The sequence below is a fragment of the Podarcis pityusensis genome, assembly GCF_964106645.2.
Source record: "Podarcis pityusensis genome assembly, chromosome: 15".
NCBI classification, from domain to species: domain Eukaryota; kingdom Metazoa; phylum Chordata; class Lepidosauria; order Squamata; family Lacertidae; genus Podarcis; species Podarcis pityusensis.
Window position 1 is genome coordinate 12293526 of NC_138040.1, and position 21693 is coordinate 12315218.

At 43.9% G+C, this 21693-nt stretch overlaps 1 protein-coding gene across 8 annotated transcripts in view; it reads right to left on the reverse strand.

Annotated features, from left to right (window-relative positions):
• Window positions 1–730: 730 nt before the first annotated feature.
• SH2B2 (SH2B adaptor protein 2) overlaps window positions 731–21693 on the reverse strand; it is a 55417-nt gene continuing 34454 nt past the window's right edge. For 5 of the 8 annotated variants that reach the window (XR_013979839.1, XR_013979840.1, XR_013979841.1 and 2 more), the window contains 8 exons: window positions 16810–16911; window positions 12920–13011; window positions 11918–12012; window positions 10885–11070; window positions 9646–9839; window positions 7346–7517; window positions 3817–6460; window positions 731–1392 (listed from right to left, as the gene is read on the reverse strand). Coding sequence is in view for 2 of the 8 variants with exons in the window: in XM_080982959.1 (XP_080839085.1) it covers window positions 6144–6460; window positions 7346–7517; window positions 9646–9839; window positions 10885–11070; window positions 11918–12012; window positions 12920–13011; window positions 16810–16911 (1158 nt within the window). In the remaining 6 variants the exon portion in view is untranslated. Of the gene's footprint in view, window positions 1393–3496; window positions 6461–7345; window positions 7518–9645; window positions 9840–10884; window positions 11071–11917; window positions 12013–12919; window positions 13012–16809; window positions 16912–21693 lie in introns of those variants that run through there. The other 3 variants (XR_013979838.1, XM_080982959.1, XM_080982958.1) reach the window with 3 other exon arrangements.

The window sequence follows — 21693 nt, forward strand, 5'->3', positions numbered from 1 at the left end:
AGGCAAATGGGGAAAGCCTTCCCATTGTCTTTTCGCTTACAAATCCTGTCTTAAGGGTGTGTTTGTGTATGAATAGGGTTGAGCCTGTGACCTGGATTCAGGAACTAAAGTATTAACCATCACAAAAGAATGGCCAGACTGCCCAGGTAAATGCCATCAGTGACCATTATCAGGTATCCTGGCAAACAGGATTTCTGCTGTAGACAGCCTCCTATGATGTATGTATGATGATTGGGGGGGGGGGTCTTTGGCTAAGGGGGTTGGGCAATGTCAAAAGTCTTTAAAGGTTCCTGCACACTTTTGTTCAATGTCTCTCCCTCCTTGGAAGGAACTCGTGTTGCAACAGAAAAATTAATATCTGCCTTGCATTCCACTGGATCCTGCCTCCATCCATTTTTCTCTGACTGATCATGGACTTAGGGGACTCAAGAGTCCGATGGGGAGTTGGGCAGCCCAAGCCCAAGCTTTACATCAATTACCAGCCAAAAACATTCATCTTCACCCAGGCCAATGGCTATTAAATAATCTATGGCCTGTGAAAGTGTGGGGAAAGCAGACTGTCATTACGATGGTTATTTTATTATTAGGTTGTCTCCCACTATGTTTTTTTATCATTGATGTTCTGTAATGTGGTTTTAATGTTGTACACAGCCCTGGAAACTTCTGATAAAGGGCAGCATATTAATGGAATAAATAATATTTAGCAACACCAATAAAATATTACGTATAGTACTTCCAATGTTCTAGCTTGTTCAAAGCTTGTTTTATTCCCTGCACCCCTCAAAGAAAGATCAGAACACCATTATTTTTTCCAGTTCTTTTACAAGTTGGTTTTGTAAATAAAATTAATTTATTCTACAGCACATTAAAACTTTTTTTCACATTTTAAAAAATCGTATTTACAAATTAACATTTCATTTTGTAATTGCAGCTCCTTCAGTCCTCATTTTCTTCCTTCGTTCTGATTGGCACAGAAGAAATCAGTATGGACAAGGGTGCAATTCCAGCCATGGTTCTCCATGGAGAAGGGCCCAGCAGTGGACTATAGCTCTTCCGGACATCGATAATCCATTTCTTGAGGGGTGGTGGTGGAGCAGGTATGAGGTTATCTACAAAGGTTCCCTCCTTGTTTTTGTATTACACTGTACAAAGTGTCCCTGTTGCAAAAAAAATTCCCAGTATGTTACATCCCCGCACAATAAGGCTGCAATGCTTTCATTTATAAACATAAAGACAGGTCCTGGATTTGAAAGTCAAGAGGAATTTATCTCATAGGATGGCGGTTTGTGTCCATGACTTGCTGCTCTAAAAGGTGCTACTGATCAAATGCCATGATTCAGAACTTTCTTTAAATGAAGAGGTGCAATCAGCCGCTGCCCATGACAACTGTTCCTGGTGAAGAATGGAAAGGCACCACTTCCGTCAAGAGTTTCCCAGAAATCTTAAAGAAAACTATGGAAACAGGTAGGTGGTAAGGCTACCAACTGAGAACCGGTCCCAAGAAAACAAACAGGCAAGGTGGTTTTGCATTCTGCATTCAAAGCTCTCATAGTTGTGGCCTAAGAAACACTGATGGGACAAGTAGTTGTTCTTCAGCGTGGGACAAATGTAAGATCACCTACAAATTAGGAACAACTTTGGCCAATTTAACACAAATTACTCATTTGGAAACTCCCTTTAGTGCAACATCTTTACTGAACGTGCTCATGTAATATTGATAGGAATTATTTAGGTTTATATTTAAACTAATATTAATATTTGAAGTCCATCTTCTAATTTGACCCTATTATAACTATGTCTTTTCCTTCCTTCCTTATAACAGGAACTTTTTTTTTTTAGTCAACGGAATGAATACCTCACATCTGGAATTACTGCTTTCATACACAATTATCAGTTGGGCATGTTTTGAAACCACAGTACTGCTGTTACCTTGTTACAATGTGGCAGGCTAATAAGAGCAAACACTTCTTTAAGAGTGGCTGCTAAGTGACACATCTCTCCAATCTCCCTGGTTTAGACTGCAATCCCAATCAGACTCAGTGGAAGCAAGGGTCAAGTGAACATAGCAAGGCTTCTTTTCAAGTAAACATAAACAGGATTGCACTAGAGTTGTGTTGCAAACCCAACACAGTAGTTTCTTCAGTTTCAGTATTTACACACAGGTGCTGGAACAGTGCAGGGACCACCCCCCTCCCTTATCTCCAACATCCCACTTGATTTTGATTCTGGGTTGATGTGTAGCTTAGCTAGTAGTTTTTTTTTGGGGGGGGGAGAGCAAGGGAGGGGAGAGATGACAGAGGTGTATAAAATTATATATGGCATGGAGAAAGTGGATAAAGGAAGGTTTTTGTCCCTCTTGCCTACCCACCAGGGCCATCCATGAAACTGAAGGGTGGCAGATTGAGGACAGAGAAAAGGAAGTACCGTATTTCTTCGCTCTATAAGACGTACCAGACCACAAGACACACCTAGTTTTTGGAGGAGGAAAACAAGAAAAAAAATATTCTGAATCTCAGAAGCCAGAACAGCAAGAGGGATCGCTACACAGTGAAAGCAGCAATCCCTCTTGCTGTTCTGGCTTCTGGGATAGCTGTGCAGCCTGCATTCGCTCCATAAGACGCACACACATTTCCCCTTACTTTTTAGGAGGGAAAAAGTGAGTCTTATAGAGCAAAAAATATGATAGTTCTTTACACTGTGCAGTTAAGCCAAGGAATTTGCTGCTGAAAGATGCAGTAGTGGCCACCAATTTGAATGGCTTTGAAATACGTATTTGCGGAGGATAAGGCTATCATGCTGGCTACATTGCTTCCAACATCACAGGCAGTATGTCTCAGTACCACTTGCCGTTGCTGTTGTACTTGAGCCCTGCTTACAGGCTTCCTGCGGCCATTTGGTTGGCCACTGTGAGAACAGGATGCAGAAGCCTTTCGTCTCATCCCAGAGGCTCTTCTTTCCTTACGCTCTTACAAAGGAGTTAATGGGCATTGTTTTGGGCTAGATTTCTTTGCCTTTAGCTTAAGACTCTTCAGTTAATTTGAGTTCCGAGGCTGCTTGGTTGAAGTTGTTTGATTTATACATATTAATGCTGAACAGGAATTTCTGCAAGCTAGGCAAGGACAGCTTTATGATGTCGAGTTTGCAGCTTCCAGTCTCTGCTCCGGGCAGGCTTCATTAAGTAACTGTATACAGTGGATCAGAAACCTGAGATTCCTTGAAGATTAAGCCAGAATCTGTTATAGCTCAGTTTACAGGATTCTAGTGGCTCTATGCTATCACAAGCATGTATTAGAACAAGGGTGGGCAGTAGGTAGATCAAACCTACTAGCAGAGAGCCAGATAATTTGAAAAAGATTGACATGGGTTTCTGACTTCCTCTTGTGTAATAATGGGGGGGGGGTGTATTTTCCCCTTCCCTCAATTAGGCTGCTGAAGTCAATGTAGCTTGTGAGTAAACCAGAAATAGGTATGTGTGTGTGTGGTTTTTTTTTTGGGGGGGGGTGTTGAAATCTCTGCTCTGTAGTAGCTCAGATATAGCTTTGTATAGGCTAGTCACCCATTGTATGACTCATAGGGTACATGTATATATTCCAACACCACTTTGAACTTGAAGTTCCAACGAAAAGCAGGCCAGGGAGGGGAGTATACACCCTGTGAACCCGAATATATACTTTTATGGAGTAGTAGAATTTTGCACCTGATCTGAGAATTATCCCATTCAAAGGATGTGTGGCATTTCCCTTTGATAGCAGTAAGACCATTTCATTGAGAGATGTGTTGGTAATGAAACATTAAAAGACAGCATTCTGCACCTACCAGCATCAGAGCCTTTCTTCATGTTCATTTCTTTCAGGGGACGTGACATGCAGGAATCCAGTCTTGAAAGGCTGCTGGAATTAAGATGCAACCAATGCTTTCAGGCCACAGCAGACATAACTGCAATCAGGATGTAATGCACCTACTGGTCCGTTGCTATCTGCCAGCTGAAACCTATGAACTAGGGACCAAGAACCTGGCACCCTCCAGATTCTCTTGTACTACAGTTCCCATCATCCACAGTCCCTGGTTATGCTGGTTGAGGCTGATGGGAGCTGTAGTCCAACATTTGGAGGGCCATAGTCCCCCTGTTATAAACCATTCTCCAGTCATGCGTGGCTTCTGTTGTGCCAAACCGCCACCCCCCCCCCACACAAATACTGATCACTGACTGCTCAGACATAACATTTGCAACACTGATTGAGTTGGGATTCTTAGAACCTGATGGATGCTTGTTTGTTGGAAAGTGGTGCAAAACGTGGAGACAATTCCATGTTGTGCGTCTGGAGTACAGTTAGGCAAATTAAGAATATATGGAACTGCCTGATGGAAGTGCTTCTAGACATGGACAATTTAACAGCACCAAATCTTTGCTCTTCTGCCTGGAATTGGAACAACAACTGTGCTTTCAGACTCAGGTTCTTCTTACAAACATAAAATACCAGTTGGAAGGGACCATGGGGGTAATCTAGTCCACCCCCTGCAAAGCAGGAATCTTTGGCCCAACATGGGGCTCAAACCCATGACCCTGAGATTAAGATTCTCATGCTCTGCCAATGGAGCTATCTCTGCTTTTATGGAACCTTTCCCTAGCAAATAAGTCCCGCCTATCTTTCTTGGTTTTTGAGAGAGCTCTGAAGAGGTATATATATATCTATTAATTTCAATCTGCATATGATTGATGGTTGGGCTTTAAGCAATTGTCCATGCTCATTTTTACAGTGATTTATACCTTGTTGTTTTTATATATTGTTATGTTGTGTTACGGATTATTTTTTTTGTATACCATCTTTTGAGGGCAATGTACTCTGAAAGGTAGTTTAAAATTAAATATTTTGTGGGGAAGGGGTTAAATACTGCTTTCCCCACCCTCACTGCACTCCCAATTCCTCCTCTATTTTTTAATTATTTTTTTTTGGAGCAGGGCAGGGAGAGAAAAGAAACAGAAATAAATGAACACTGTTTGGAAAGGGAAGAGGTACAAGTAACAGAGAAGAGAGGTGGACTATATAGAGAAATAAAAGTCTGCAGCAATCAATACAGGCCATATCCAGCCAAGGAAGCTACTAAATAGCAGCACAATAGGCCAGCTGCTCCTGGGGAAACTAGATAACTGTTCCATTGTGGGGGTTTTCTGTGGGTTTTCTTTTAAGAGTTGGATTATCAGCACACACAAAAATGGAAGCTGAACAGGGAAAAAACACATGGGACGAGCATGTCATCATGCAGATACACCATAAAAGTAGGTGAACACGGTGTGGCCATTCCTCCACAGTGATTGCTCAGAGTGGAAGCCCCTATGAAGTCAGATTTCTGGGTCCATCTAGTCCACACCAAAAGGTAGCAACTGGTACCTGTCCTTGGGCAGCCTCTGCCTCTGGTTTGCATCCATGTCAGGCAGAACCATACATCCTTTGCACATAACTGTACTCCAGCACCAAATGTGGAGTTCTTCAAGAGGAGAAGATGAAGACTATCATGAGCCCAACTATTTACAGTGAAGATGAAGAGGACCACAGAACCCACACCACACAAGACAGCAGCAATCCAAGAAACAGTTCCTTTGTTAGCTTTCCCTCTAAAACCCTTGGGTCCTGGTGATGAGTTAGCTACTAGGGGGCTCAGTCCCAATGCAGTTAAAGTTTTACAAACACTTCCTGTTTCCATCTGAATGAGACCATTAGGGTGGGAACAAATAAGAGGTAAAGAGGTCTGGCTCCATAGAGATGCAGGAAAGAGCATCCCTATTTCTGGATCATGCTCCCAATATCCAGGTGGCAACCATCAGGAGGGGGTGTGTGTTTTTCACTCTGTCCTTTAGCTTCAGGAGCTTGCTATCACTGTCCATCCTTCTGGCCCAGACAGGAATAAGAAGGACCACCTTCAGTTTGTAGTATGGGAAGAAGACAGGGAAGGAAACCCTTTGTAGGCCAAAGAGATGGAAACACACACACAGAGGCCAGGAGAACGCCAAAACTGTTACGATAAGCAGTAAACCAGCGAAGAGACAGAAACCTCAACAGGCTTATTAGATCTCCCCACCCAGGAGGGAGGGAAGAGAGAGACACCAGGCCACACTGAAAACCAACCATTCCCCATCAGAAGGATCAGTAGAATGAATATTGGTTCTCCACGGCTCTGGTTCTGTTGCGCGAGCCCTCGCTTTCATGGTAATCCTCTGCCCCAATGGCGGCAGAATCGAACAGGCGCTCGGTGCTGTTGCTCCGGCTTCGGGCGCTCAGGGTCCCCTCCATCCGATGGTACAGCGAGTGGCTGGCCGAGGAGGAGGAAGAGGAAGTGGTGCCCTCAGAAGGGGAGGCTGGCTGGAAGGTGACAGGGACAAAGCTGGAGAAGTAGTGTTGCGACTGCAGGTCGTTTCTGCAAGTGGGCTGCTGAGAGGCCACAGCGGGGGACGGGCTGACCTCTGAAACAGGAAAAGGAAGGAAGTTGTCACAGACATCAGCAGCCACACAGCGGTGGACCTGACCTATGCAGATCCCTGGTTTTTCAAACTGAAGTTTTACAATCATATATCCAACATACATCATAAAAACAAGATTCCAAAGAATCTCCTAGACTTCCCTCCTCCCCTTTGTGGGACCTACTGTTAATCATTTCCTCCTGCATCTTTTATAATAATCCAAATCTTTTACATCTCCATTATATCCAAAATTCACCATTAAACTACAAGTGTTATTCCAATCCTACTAACGATTTTAACTGTTTACAATGATTTTTAAGATAAATTATAAATTTCCCCATTTCTTTTTAAAAATTTGGTCTCCCTGATTTCTGATTCTTCCAGTCATTTTTGCCACTTTGGCATAATCCATCAACTTGATGTGCCATTCTTCTCTGGTCAGGACTTTATCTTCTTTCCATCTCTGGGCCAATAACATCCGCACAGCTGTGGTCACATACATAAATAATTTTTTCTGCTACATTGGGCCATCTACTGTATTTTGATTATGGGTCATTAATGTTTTTTAAACACTGAGGACTGGCCTAGTTCACTTCATCAGATGGGATAAAGTGTTATCCATACTTCCACGGATACGCACAGTGCGTGTTTGCATGTGTGGCAGCATAATATTTCATACATTTGATGAAGTGAACTGTAGGCCCACAAAGGTTTAAGCCATAACAACACTGGTTAAAGTCTTCTAGGTGCCATGAGACTCTAGCTTTTGTTGAATGAGACTAACCCCATGAAGACAGCTGACCACAGACGAATTATCTGTGGTTTTCATTCTTTGCTCAGGCAGGCCTCAGCTGGGGTTGAGACAGAAAGAATGGGGATTTAACCTACCTGGCAAGGGACTCTGGGCCACCACGTAGCTGCGGAGTGTTATATCAGCGGAACCGCCTGACTCCAGGGGTATGGGGTGCATGTGAAAATGCCTCAGCATATCAAATATAGTCTGGAACCAGAGATGTTGGACATGGCACTGGCCATTTTCATTCAAGGACAGGCGCAGGTGCTGTAAGAGATTAGAAGGTGAATGAATGAATGATTTTTAACCAGCTACCATAGAATTGTAAAATAATATTGTAGGAAGGGAGACCAATGGTCATCTAGCCCAACCCCTTGCAATGCAGGAATCATAGCTAAAGGATCCTGACAGATGGCCATCCAACCTCTGCTTAAAAACCTCCAACGAAGGAGAGTCTGCCATGTTCCAAGGCAGTCTGTTCCACCGTCTAACAACTTTTACCATCAGATAGTTCTTCCTAATGTTTAGTCAGAATCTCCTTTCTTGCAATTTGAATCCATTGGGTTCAGGTCCTAATCAATGGAGCAGCAGAAAACAAGCTTGTTCTGTGTGGCAGCCCTTCAGATACTTAAAACCACTTGCATCTAATCGTTGTGTTTTGATCTGTGTTTCCAATGTCTTTTTTAATCTGCTTATTTGTGCCTATTTCAGAAAGAGCTGTTATTTCCAAGAAAGCTCTGGGCCGGAACTTTAAAGATTTAGAATACTTATATCCCAATTTTATATTCCCCCAAAGTTCTTAAATCGGCTTTTGAAAGGTTGACACAATACAGACACATTCAAGTGTAGCATCAGGAACGGAAGTAAGATGGTGCTGATGCAAAACAGACCAAACCCGGGGGGGATCACTGCTGTCTTGGAAGTTCTCACTGCTCAGAGAAGTAGAGTGAGCATACTAACAATTCATTTTAATTTCAGTAAGCTAAATTTCAGGTGGCGCCAACAGAACAGGATGGGAGAACATGGGGCTTCCATTGATCTGCCAGCTTTGCATCTGCTTGATGCATGCAAATGAACACATATCCCTCACTCAACTACCCCAAGTAGTGGCAAAGAATCAAGGGCTGTTGTGCCTGCAAGACACGTTGCAGCATTCCCACTGTCTCCCCCTCTGTTATTGGGAGCAGGCAAGGCAGCCGTGTCTTTAGATTTTGGCTGCTTTCCTCTACCTGGCACTCATGAAGCTCTCCATGCCAGACACCAGGCAATTAACAAGCCAAAGTAGTCATCGTGGTTTTGGTTGGTGGTTTCTAAGCCTCTGGCTGTTTTACTATTTTATGCCTATGTACAGGCATGTTGCCAAGTTCCAGTGACTCCTTTCAACCGGAAGGTTTATTCCCAACCCCCAAAACAATATTTGCAACCAAAACCCTTCAGCGGCAATGCAGATCAGCTTGGAGCTGGAGAACTGCTGCCAATCAGGGTAGACAATACTGAGCTAGATGGGCCAGCAGTATAAAGGCAGGTTCCTGTGAACCAAGAAGTCATCAAATCTTAACTTTAAATGCTCAAGGCAGGCTAACAGCTCAGGGAAACACAACTGTTGTAGCTCCAGGATAAAACCAAAACGGTCCCTTGACAAGCTGGGACCAATTTCCTTAAAGGATTGCCTTGCCCCTTACATGCCCACCATTTCAGGTGCCACATAATATTAATTCTGCACTTGTAAGAAACTGAACTTTTAGCTTGGCAGCATCTACACTTTGGAATCCCCCCCATAGACCCCAGACAGACACTTTCATTGTTCTCTTTTCGGAGCCAGCTAAAAACATTTTTGTTCAGGCAAGCCTATCCCGACACGCGGGTGTGTTTTAGTCTGCTTTGGGCTATTGCCAATTTTAATTCTATTTCAAATAATAATAATAATTACTGATGTTAACTCTTGTCTTTTGTTGACAATTTTAATGTTTGTTTTATTTTTATGTCTGTAAACTGCTTAGAGGTTTTGCATACAATCAAGCAGCACTTTTGCTTTATTTATTAAATGTATTGATCACTTTTCTACCAAGGTAACTCAAAGTGACTTAGAATATATTTAAAAATGCATATATTATAACTGTGTTAAAATCTACAAGACAATCCAGATGATTAAAAGCCAAAAACACTCATGCCTGGTGGGAAATGCATGTTATTGGCTGGTACCTAAAGCTATGCAATGATGGTGTCAGGTGAGCCTTCCTGGGGAGAGAATTCCACAAGCAGGGAACTGCCATAGAAAGTCTCTTCTCATGTTGCCAACCTCCAGACCTCCCATGGAAGAAGGGCCACAGCTGAGAGTATATTTTTATAAATTTTGTTATAAAGATCCATCCATTCATGAATAATGGTCACCTGCCTTGGCTTTCCCCTGGAAGTTAAAGGTCAGCACGTATTCGCCTGGCCGTGTTTCACTCTGTCGAATGACAAACAGCCCATGGCTTCTGGCTCCACCGAACAGGACCAGCTGAGCAGCTTTGACCCGTGATAGCGTCCCATGGAACCAAGGGAAATCCAGAAGGTTGAGCTCCGCTTCCGTCTCGCTTTCCTCCCCTGTCCCAGTTGAGAGAAGAAGGAGGAGGAAGTCAAATGCTGGAATATTATGCTCCAAATTCTACTGCAAGGAAGTGAGATTCTGCAGGTGGGTTATTCATTGAAGGTGTGTTCTGCAGCATGTTCTTGACATAGTAGCAAGCCACCAGTGGTGGATTTATTCTGCTCGTAGTTTGTTTTGCAGTGCTTCCCGAATGCTAACACATTCTTGCTGTTTGGAGGGGCTATAGCCTAACTAAACTAAAACCAGAACCTTTGAGCTATAAAAAGTTAAGGGATTTCATCAGGAACTTACAGGATATGCACTGATTGGAAATGAAGCAGTGTGGCCACCCTAAAACATCTGCAGGAGGGTGTCCTTTCACAATGCAGGCTCTCCAGTGAGGAAAGTTGTATTTGTATGGCAGATGTGTTTTGCCAAATTCACAGATCACATTTTTAGGTGAATGTAACCTATGAGTCAGAACCATGTGATCTTGCTTTGGGATTACCTTCAGTTCTGAAAATTGGTACAAGTGTGGAATATAAATAATTAGGAACATTGGCGAGCACACAAACACCCGCACCCACACACACCAGCAAACCATCTGAACTGTTTGAAGGATGCATGCTATTCTGTTTAACTGCAAACCTTGTGTAACTGATCTGGGCAGAGCACACACATGCATGCACACACACACACACACACACACACACACACACACACACAACTTTGATTTGACATAGCTAGCTGCCTGATACCAGGTCAGACTGTTCATTTGTCCAGCCCAGTATTAAAGACCTGCCTCACTCAGCTGCCCCACTAGACCTCCCCTGTTCAACCAAATTGGAAGCCACACCAAACTTGCCATAGCTGAGGGCTGTCCCGGGAAGGAGAGCTCCAGAAATGAAATTAGCACTCTGTCTGGAAAATGAGCAAAACTGAAGCACCTGTATCAACAGTGGGCCAACAGAGTACAAAGTACACAATTCCAAATAACAGGGAAAAAAAGTGTTATGGGGAGCAGGGGAGAGCTGTTCACATTTCTTCCAGGAAACACGGTACCTGCAGTATGGCTACCAGTAGCTGATGACTCCAAAGTCTGTAGGAAGTTATCCAATGGGACATGAGCTCTGTATTCTCCTGCAGAGTCCCTGATCCGACCATGCGGTGCTGTGATAACAGTGGCAGGATTTGGCATAGTGTCTGGGGCAGCAGAGCCTGCACATCTGTCCTGAAACCGGGAGGTATCTGGAAAAAGAATTCCGCTCTTTAAAAAAACCCCCAAAATCCATCCTCAAGGCTTCAAACAACTTCTCTCTTTTTCTGCAAAGTAATTCCTGCATTGGACCACATGGCCCTAGGGGTGTCTCCCAACTCTACAATGCTATGATTCCAATTCACGTGTTGTCATTAGCATTTTTATCCCACTCTTCAGCCAGAAAAGGTTCCCAGAGCAACTTACAAATATCCCTGCCTTCAGCTCTTCACATTGTAAAAGACACAATACAAAAGGAAAAGGAAGTAGGAGGGAGCAGGAAAACATCAAGCTCAAGCTCAGATACTTAGTTACAAGTGTTATCATGTCACCAATGGGTATACATTCTGCGTTTATTGATTTTTTTTGGGGGGGGGGAGGGAGTAAAGTTTCATTAAATCCTAAGATATCTGTTTGAGCGGGATTATAGCAGGACATAAGAAATGGGTGTGTGTACCCCAAGCAACACAGACTCTATCAAACTACCAGGAAAAGGGAGTTAAATAAAATTGCTGTAAGTTGTTTTGGTGATTTGGAGGTTTAATCCAAAATCAAGTAAGATTTAAGCTTGTTTGTGTGTCTGGTATCCTCTCTCCTATATTATGGATGTATGTTCTGTACTATTTTATTAATACTATTGCTGCAAGTTTGTCATGGCCTTTGGCTAGGACAATAAACTTACAAACTTGAACTTGTACTACCTTTTAATTCAACTAAAAAACACACACCCAAATGTCCTTCTCCAATCATAGAAAAGCCTCTTTTTTTGTATGCATGGGTTATTGGGGCCAGAGTGTACACATTAAAAAGTAAATAAATCTGATTTAAAAGTCTTGTTACCACCAGCCAGGAACTCGCAGCTACAAGAGGACACTCTGCTTGGCAGGCAGGCCCCCTGGGTGCAGGAGGAGAGTTCGATGTCGTCCCCACTGTCTCTGGAAGAAACGAGCAAGATACAAGATATTGCACCAGTGACTCTCTGCAAGTATATGCATACATCTTTTTTTTTTTAAGTGTCAGTGTTCTGGATTCACTGATCTCTCAAATGAAAGAACAGCTGTTTTAGACGCACAAGACCATGTACCATAAACAAACCCCCTATTGCTAACATCTCTCCTCCTGCCTCAGGTGAGTGGAGACTCCAGCAGAAGCCTCCATGGCTTCAAGAAGGGCCCTAGCTGGAATGAAGGGCCTAGGTGATGTGGTTCCTCTTCATCCGGTAACATTTCTACTGAATTATGTAGAAGGATCAATATGGAAAGTACATAAGGAAATGATCTCTCAATCTGTTAGCAGTTGCCAAAATTTTATATGCTGGCAAATGGAGAATGGCAACAGTCCCAATGGTCAAAGAATAGCACAATAAAATGTGCGGCTATACAATAATGGCAAAGTTAGCTTATTATATAAGGTTTAAGGAATACAGTTATAGACAAAATATTTGCATGTTAAGATGGAAGAAATATGTGGATTATTGTAGGTTTTACTGAGTATTTCTAAGTGTTTGTTACTGGTTCTCAGTGTTCTGAGGAGGAGGATGAGAACTGCAGATTTTTGTTGCTGTTTAATCTGTCTTTTTTGTGTTGATATGTATGGAAGATTAAACATTGAATACAATACTTAAAACTGAAAAAAAATGCCTATATGTTTACCACTAATTTGGGGGTACAATTTGGAGGCTAATGAAAATCAGGATCTTGAAAAATATTCTGAATAAAATCCCTGTGGAGCAGTACGAGCGCCGTACTGCCATATGCCTATCGCCATTTACACAACAAGCTTTTCTGAACTTCAAGGGCACTCATTCAGCAAACCCAATCTCAGCGCCGCCTGCCATCTTACCCGGGATCTATGCAGTCTTGTATATCTGCCACCCAGGAGTGTTTCTGCAACGAATCAATCGTTTCCAAGATATACTCAGCACCGTTTTCTACCTGGATGAAAAAAACACAAGAGGGAGGGAAAAGCCATTCTTTGTGGTATCTTAAAACAAAAAGAGCATCCTTCATCTCTCCACATTTCCACACACATGTGCAAAGACTCAACGGGATCCAGGATTCACCCTTAGAAAAGTATGAAGTGATAAAATGATTCCTCAGATCAAGAAAAGAGTGTGTTTCTCCCACCAGCTAGCACCTGGAGTCTCACATGTCCCTTCTTATTGGAGGCAATTATAACACACCATTTCATTGTGTGCATTTCTCTCTCTACTATATGGCTGGGAGAAAGGCAGATGTTCAGGAGTGTGGCCCAGAGGGGAGGCTTTGCTTTGAGGGGAGCGACATGCCCCCAAGGAGAAATACATGTGGGGTGAGGGAAGGGACGACGTTCCCTCACCTAAATGAAAGGTTAAAACCTGGGTAGGAGAGGGAAGGGGTCAGGGTCTGCCTAGGGAGTTTAAAGTGTGGTGAGGCAAACTTGGTTTGACTCCCCAGCTTCCTCCATCCTAGCCTAGAAGCTGCGGAGATAAATGGCTTCCCAACATATGCACAAAAGAACGGTGCGATAGGAAACTGGAGGAGCGAGAGGAACGTGGGAGTATTGTATAGAGAGGTATTTTACGGATTGATGGGACCCTTAGCATGCCCTACACTGCAAAGCAGGTGGAGGACAGAGACAGCTCCCTGCCACCTTAGAAGGGGGTACAGGTGGATAGCTAGAGATGAACCTGGGGTAAAATGGAAGGGTTTGGTGATGTGGAGATAAGTTACTCAGGCAGTCTTGAATCTCCAGCTCTCCCAGTTGAAACAGAGAGGGAAACTGAGGCAGGGATGGCAAGTGAGCAGAAGGGCACCCCTTAGTTTTAAAAAAACTGCTGGTTTTGCCCATATTTTGACAATCTTCTTTGTATATACAGTGGTACCTTGCTTGTCAAACAGCTTGGCGCCCTAACAAATTGGCTCCCAAACACCGCAAACCTGGAAGTGAGTGTTCCAGTTTGCAAATGTTTTTTAGAAGCTGAACGTCCGACGCGGTTTCTGATTGGGTGCAGGAAGCTCCTGCAGCCAATCAGAAGCTGCACCTTAACTTTCAAACGGTTCCAGGAGTCGAATGGACTCCTGGAATGGATTAGGTTCAACAACCAAGGTACCACTCTGTGTGTGTGTGTGTGTATATATATATATATATATATATATATATATGTGTGTGTGTGTGTGTGTGTGTATAAGGTTTGGTGTTACTGGTTTTTTTAATGCATTTTAAAATTAATTTTCAATATTGACATAATACTAACCATAAAAAGAAATAAACAAGGGAAGAGACAATAGATATTTTAAGCACAGTATGTGCAAACATAGGGATTATATCTGACAGCAAAAGCAAAACAGAAAGAAAAAACCCGCTAGAAAAGAAAATACAGTGGTAGGATGAGATTTATGAGGATAATAAAATCTTAATATCTGGAAATATGGTCTGACCACCAAAGGAAGATGGTCATTTAGTGGATGGCTAGTACAGGTTGGGTTAGAAAGGTTAAAAGAGACCAAGTTTCCTCAAATTAATTCTTTTTTTTTGCTCCGGCTAAGCTTGTTCTTTTGGGTCAATTTATCTCGCACAGCCAATTTCCAAACTTTACGCCACCAACAACCTTCTAATGTAAAAATAGAGGAGTGGTTCCAGTGATGAGCAATTTCTATTTTGGTTGCTGCTAAAAGCAACAAAATTACTTGATTCATGTCCTCAGGAACAACAGAAAACAGAGTTGAAACTGGGGTCTAAGGAATAACCTGAGAGGCAACAGAAGAAGGGGGGGGGGGCAAAACCCTCATCCAAAAAGAGTGTACCATGGAGCAAGTCCACCATATGTGAAAGGAAGTACCCAACCCTAGACGACCTTTCCAACACTTGTTGGAAGACCCTGGGTCCATGTGAACCAATTTCACATGAGTAAAATAGCACCTCAGCATCACTTTTATCACAGATCCCTTAACTTTGGAAAAACAACAACGCACACCTTAATAGGGGTTTCTGCCATACCACTTTGCAAAGACTTATCACTGATAGTCCCAAGTCATCTTCCCAAAAAGCTTTTAAACTCACATTAGATTTCATGAAACAGGACCGCAAACCTTTATAAATGATACGATTCCACCCTTGAGATTTCCCCCAGAAATATGTAAGTTTTCAAAGAATGCCAACTATCTCAATGAATCCCCTGTATGAACTATATGTCTAGCAGACCAGTGAATTTGAACTAGCTGGAACCATGAAGGTGTCACATCCTCCGGTTTTTCTAAAAGCTGGGGTGCGCTCGATGGTCTAAAAATACCCTTGGATTCCCAGCCCCTAAATTGTGCACATTTATCAGAATCTTTAAAACTGGAATGCTGTGTTAAGGGAATTAAAGGTGTTTACTGGTATTTTTAATGAATATTTTATATTGTTCTCTGTAAACTGCTTTGAGGTTTTTGTCCATTTCGTGGTATATAAATCTTTTTATAAACCATTAAAAAGAATAACAATGCAAAGGCCAACCACATCACATCTCGTTTTGGCTTCAAATTTCAACTGATGCAAAGGCAATAATTCACCAATGATTGTTGCTGGACTGGGGCAGGAAGATTGAGAAAAGTAAATTTAGCCAGTAAGATGCCCCACCTCATCTCTCATCTCCAGGCCTCTCTGTATCCTACCCTCATCCCATGAATGCTCTCTATAAATTCAGGAAGCTGGAAAATTAATTTGGATGGGGGGGGGGGGGAGGACCTCCAAAAACCAGAAACAAATGAAATCCATTCCCACAAATCCATTTGTGCAAACACAAAGCAAATGTCAACGTTTTCGTTCATCACAAAAGTGCCTTTTGTCCACCCTGACAGAGAGCTTGGATGGAAGTTTGCATAAGTTCGATTTGCCAAGGAACTGCTCATGCAGCAGCTAGGCCGGTCTCCATGACAACCCGGCCTGCCCGTAGGGCATCGTTTCATCCCTGAGTTGGCTCTTCAGAAAAGGGAGCCCAGCGCTTACAGGGAGGCAGGCGGTGCAATTTTAATGAAAGGGTAAAAAAAAAAAAAAAAGGAGGATGCGGGTGGCGCTGTGGGTTAAACCACAGAGCCTAGACTTGCCGATCAGAAGGTCAGCGGTTCGAATTCCTGTGACGGGGTGAGCTCATGTTGCTCGGTCCCTGCTCCTGCCAACCTAACAGTTCAAAAGCACGTCAAAGTGCAAGTAGATAAATAGGTACCGCTCCGGCGGGAAGGTAAACAGCGTTTCCGTGCGCTGCTCTGGTTCGCCAGAAGCAGCTTAGTCATGCTGGCCACATGACCCGGAAGCTGTACGCCAGCCCCCTCGGCCAGTAAAGCGAGATGAGCGCCGCAACCCCAGAGTCGGCCACGACTGGACCTAATGGTCAGGGGTCCCTTTACCTTTAAAAAAAAAAAAAGGAGCGCTCATCACGCAAGGAGGGTAGAAGGGCGAAAACTGGACAACGCTTTGAAATAGTGCATCTGCCTCTCCCTTTTGCAACAGGCTTTCAGAAATGGAGGAGGAGTGTGAGACAGACTTGGAGATCTGGGTTTGAATCATGTTTAATGAAAGGTTACCAGACGCCCCCGTTTCTCAGTCCTCACACAAAATCCACTGAAGTTAAAAAGTGTCCCTGGATTCATTGAGAAAAATCTGGTAACCTTAGTTTAATGGACTGCTGACTGCAAATAAAGAAAGTAGGCACCAGTGGCTGATGTGCCAAACACCTGGCTACACAGGGGGCTTCTCTACCTAAGGTGCCTTACCTTCAGCACAAAGGTGTTATCCTTGTCTGGCATCTCCAAGGGCATAGTCGTGCGCACCTCGATAATGGCCGACAAAGGGATGCTGACCTTCGCTTTGGAAGCCTGGAGGCCAAAAGAGAGAGGGAGTTAAAAAACGGAAAAAGTATATGACAATTGTTTTAGAAATAATAGTTTTCCTCAGGAGATAGCAGAGGCTTGTTCACAGGAAGGAAGGCTGTTCACATGAAGGCAACATTATTAAAAATGCGATTTCCCTAATCTTCTCCAGCGACGCCAGAATCTTTTAATTAAAAGTACAGCACCCACTGGGAAATAGGAGGAGGAATAGGGAACATTTCATTTACATATTTTCACACACTGCTGTGTTCCAACATCAGCAATAATTTTACATTTCTGAACTTCTTTTTTTTTAAAGTCCTTGAACAGATAAACAGAATTTAACTATTGAAAAACTCCCATTAATAAAAAAGGTAAAAGCAGCCACAAAGAGCTAAGGAAGAGCAAAAGATTGTAAGAGGAAATATAAAAGGCTTTTTTTACACACACACACACACACACACACAGAGAGAGAGAGAGAGAGAGAGAGAGAGAGAAAGAGAGAGAGAGAGGCAGGCTGGTACAGGTAAGCTAAGATTTTGACTTTACCCGTCAAAAAGGTGTTCTCCTGAGTAGTCTGATCAGAATGAGTGATCTGCTGCAGGCAGCTATTTTTCTCCAATCCCATTCATTTGATAGGGCTTACACCCAGTAAATTGTATTCATAGAAAACTGAGCTTTGTTGGGTTTTTTTGTTTTTTAACATATTTTTTATTCTGAACTCTGTTGTTGATGATGGACAGTAATAATATAATGGAGTGTGACAATCAATCAATCAATCAATCAATCAATACAGAATCCACATCCAGGACTCACATTTTCTGCCCTGAAATCGTATCCTCCATGCTAACATAAATGAAATACGAGTGGGTTGGTGGTTTAGTTTTGTTTTGTATATACTATTTCCAAATGCCCAACAGGAGTACTATCTTTAATTTCTTTTATAGCACCTGCTAGCTGAAGAGGGCAATGTCTCTGAGCATGTACAAACTGCCTATCCAGCAATGTTCAGTGGGTGACCACAAGAAATGCTGCGCTGCTACCGAAAGCAGCAACCAGACATGTCACTCCTTTTCTCTTTGCAATGTCAAGTAGAACTTACCCGGGTTATAACGCCAGGACATTTTGCATCTCCCCTGGCCAAACTGGTTCACAGTCAATTATATGCAACAGCAGCTGGGAAATAGAGAACCTAGAACCCTGGACAATATGAAATAGATATCTTCCAACTCTACAATTTTGGGATTCTGTGATTCCTCTTAATCAGGTGCACACCAATCTCCTCATCGGCAAGTAACAAGACCCCCATGTGAAACTTTGACCAAGTTGCCAGAGGAAAGCTTTTGCCACTGCCACCTAGAACAGAAAAACATTCTACACCGATGCCACTGAACAATCTACTACATCTTCATCTGCTAGGTCAGAGGAAGTCACACATTTAGTATGAAAATATTGTGAAACTGTTTTGAAATGTCTTTTATAGGGAGATAGTATGGAACGCGGGTGGCGCTGTGGGTTAAACCACAGAGCCTAGGACTTGCTGATCAGAAGGTTGGCGGTTCGAATCCCTGCGATGGGGTGAGCTCCCGTTGCTCGGTCCCTGCTCCTGCCAACCTAGCAGTTCAAAAGTACGTCAAAGTGCAAGTAGATAAATAGGTACCGCTCCGGTGGGAAGGTAAACGGCGTTTCCGTGCGCTGCTCCGGTTCGCCAGAAGCTGCTTAGTCATGCTGGCCACATGACCCAGAAGCCGTACGCCGGCTCCCTCGGCCAATAAAGCGAGATGAGTGCCGCAACCCCAGAGTCGGTCACGACTGGACCTAATGGTCAGGGGTCCCTTTACCTTTTTAGTATGTCTTTCTATATACATAGAAGTGTAAGGCTGTCATCGCACAGTCTCCATAGGAGCCACATCACAATCCTGGATCTGCAAGAAGCCAGGACGCAGTGGCGGGTGGAGAGGTTGGTAGGGTTAGGCAGAGTTGATGAGTACTGCAAGGAGAAGTGGAAGCCCCTAGTATAAAACACTTTGTTCGATGTATTTATACTTTCGGTTGTTTCCCACCCCCATGCTTTCTTGTGAACTGCTTGAGTATAGCATCATCATCATCATCATCATCTATTATTTATACCCAGCCCATCTGGCTGGGTTTTCCCAGCCACTCTGGGCAGCTTCCAACAGAGTATTAAAAACACGATAAAACATCAAACATTAAAAACTTCCCTAAACAGGGTTGCTTCAGAGGTCTTCTAAAAGTCAGGTAATGGTTTATTTCCTTGACATCTGATGGGAGGGCGTTCCACAGGGCAGGCACCACTACCAAGAAGGCCCTCTGCCTGGTTCCCTGTAACCTCACTTCTCGCAGGGAGGGAACTGCCAGAAGGCCCTTGGAGCTCGACCTGAATGATGGGGGGGAGGGAGACGCTCCTTCAGGTATACTGGGCCAAAGCCATTTAGGGCTTTAAAGGTCAGCACCAACACTTTGAACTGTGCTTGGAAACGTACTGGGAGCCAATGTAGGTCTTTCAGGACCAGTGTTATATGGTCTCAGCAGCTGCTCCCAGTCACCAGTCTAGCTGCCGCCTTCTGCATTAGTTGTAGTTTCCGGGTCACCTTCAAAGGTAGCCTCACATAGAGTGCTTTACAGTAGTCCAAGCAGGAGATAACTAGAGCATGCACCACTCTGGTGGGTAGATAGGGTCTCAGCAGAAGCAACAAAGTAGTAGGAAAACAAAAGTAACAGAGTTTTTAGGGAGAAGGGCTCCCAGTTTAGCGAAGTTTGTGTGTGAGGAGGGGTGTGTGAAAGAGGGGAGGGGGCTTCAGTCCACACTTCTCTTTTCCTAGGGATAAATTAAGCACTGGCCCAGAGAGCTGCTTTAAGCAACCTGTCCACGACCTCCTCCTTGGGGATGGGAGAAAGGTTAGAAGGGAATGAATGGAAACAAGATCTCTTGCTTGTTTGGCAACAGCCAGAGAGCAGGCACCATAAAAGGGTTTCACCGAAATGGGATTTTCCATGCGCCCTTGTCCGGTCCCCCCTGCAGAGTGACAAATTCCCTTCGGCTCAATTTACAGAGACGCCGTGATGAGCGAGGGAAGGTTTCGTGCAAGGCTATGCTTGAACCCGGAGCAGGCACACAGGCATGAAACCGCGTACGGCTGCTGTCTGTTTCACACCCAGCTGTCACAACAGCTGGTCTAGCAAGAAATCCAGAGAATGGCCAAAAAGGAAACACGCTCCACAAATCAGCAGCAAATAAGCCGCTGCGGTCACAGAGCGGTTTCTCGATACCAAGAGAAACTGCAGGGTGTGTGGAAAGACACCGGAAGGCTATAGGGACATAGGAAGCTTCCTTATACAGAATTAGATCAAGGGTCTGTCTAGCTCTGCATTGCATAGCCCTGGTCTGCTCCAACGGGCAGCAGCTCCCCAGAGTTTCCACACAGGGATCTCTCACACAGCAGCTCTCCCCACTTGGGAGATGCCATCGGGGATTGAACTTGGGTCCTTTCTGCATGCAAATCATTGCTCCATTACTGAGCTGTAACCCTTCCCCAATGATAATAGAATTCAGCTCCCCTGAAAATCCTAACTTGTATTTTCCTTTTTTTTAAAAAAAGCAAGCTGCTAGCCCCTATTGTTTCTGTTATTTTTATCATTGCTTGGATTTGCCTCCCACATGTTTAAGGCCGCACTGGAATTCCCTGGGCAGCTCGGCCTCTCTGGCTAAAAATATATACTTGAACCTGTGGGCAACAGATGCCCACTGAAACCACAGAAGCCAGAGGGAGTGGCCAAACAAAATTTCTGCAGAGTCCAAGGCCTCCTGCCTGGGGACACCCAAGGAAGGCATCCTTACGCACCATGGTGCCCATGGGTGCCAGACTAGGGGGTGCCAGACTAGATCCAGACCTGCTTAGCTTGTAGCACTACAAGAAACTGGACCCCCTTTCACAAGTCACTTAGCATGACTGTGCTGACTGAGACTCATGGGAGTTGTAGTCCAAAACTGGAAGGCACCAGGTTGTTGTGTAGGCGGAAGGGGAAACTTTTAGGCATTTATAACAGAGCAATTGTGAGAGAAAATGACATCTGGAAACAAGCTACAAAGGGCGGGGGGGGGGAGGCATGAACAAGCTTCTTATCTTCTGCCGCTTCCCAGACATTTAAAGAGAGACAATCGATTAAGGATAATAAAGCGCGCGCGCGCACACACACACACAAGATGTGGAAAAAATAAGACAGGAAAGGATTCAACAAAAGACAAAGCACCAGCCTGGCTGGCAGTAATTCCTTTTGTTTTTACATGCAGCCTTTTAGGAAGGAAATGGGCCCCCGGGTACTCAAGGGAGCAAACTGGCTCAATACTCCAGTAAAAGGATCTCCAGCACTGGAAGAGACTTTGGCCTGGGACCTTGCAGAACCACGGCCTTCTGAGCCAAAAACACTGGCCACGGGCCTGACTCAGTATACAGGATTATGTATTATTTATCGATTTCATTAGGGTTCCGTTCCATCCTTCCTCCCAAAAGGAGCCCAGAGTGGCAAAGAGCATCAGCAAAACAATACAATGTGAACAACAAATAATACAAAACTATGCAGCGCTTAGTTAAACTATGGAAACCAGTCCCAAAGCAGGCCGTGATGGCCACCAACCTGGATGGCTTTAAAAACGGGATTGGAGAAATTCATGGAGGAGAAGGCTGCCTGCTAGCCACAATGGCTATGCTCTGCCTTCATGGTCAGTTGCAACTGGTACCTGGCAGCAGCCAGTCATTCCATCGGGCT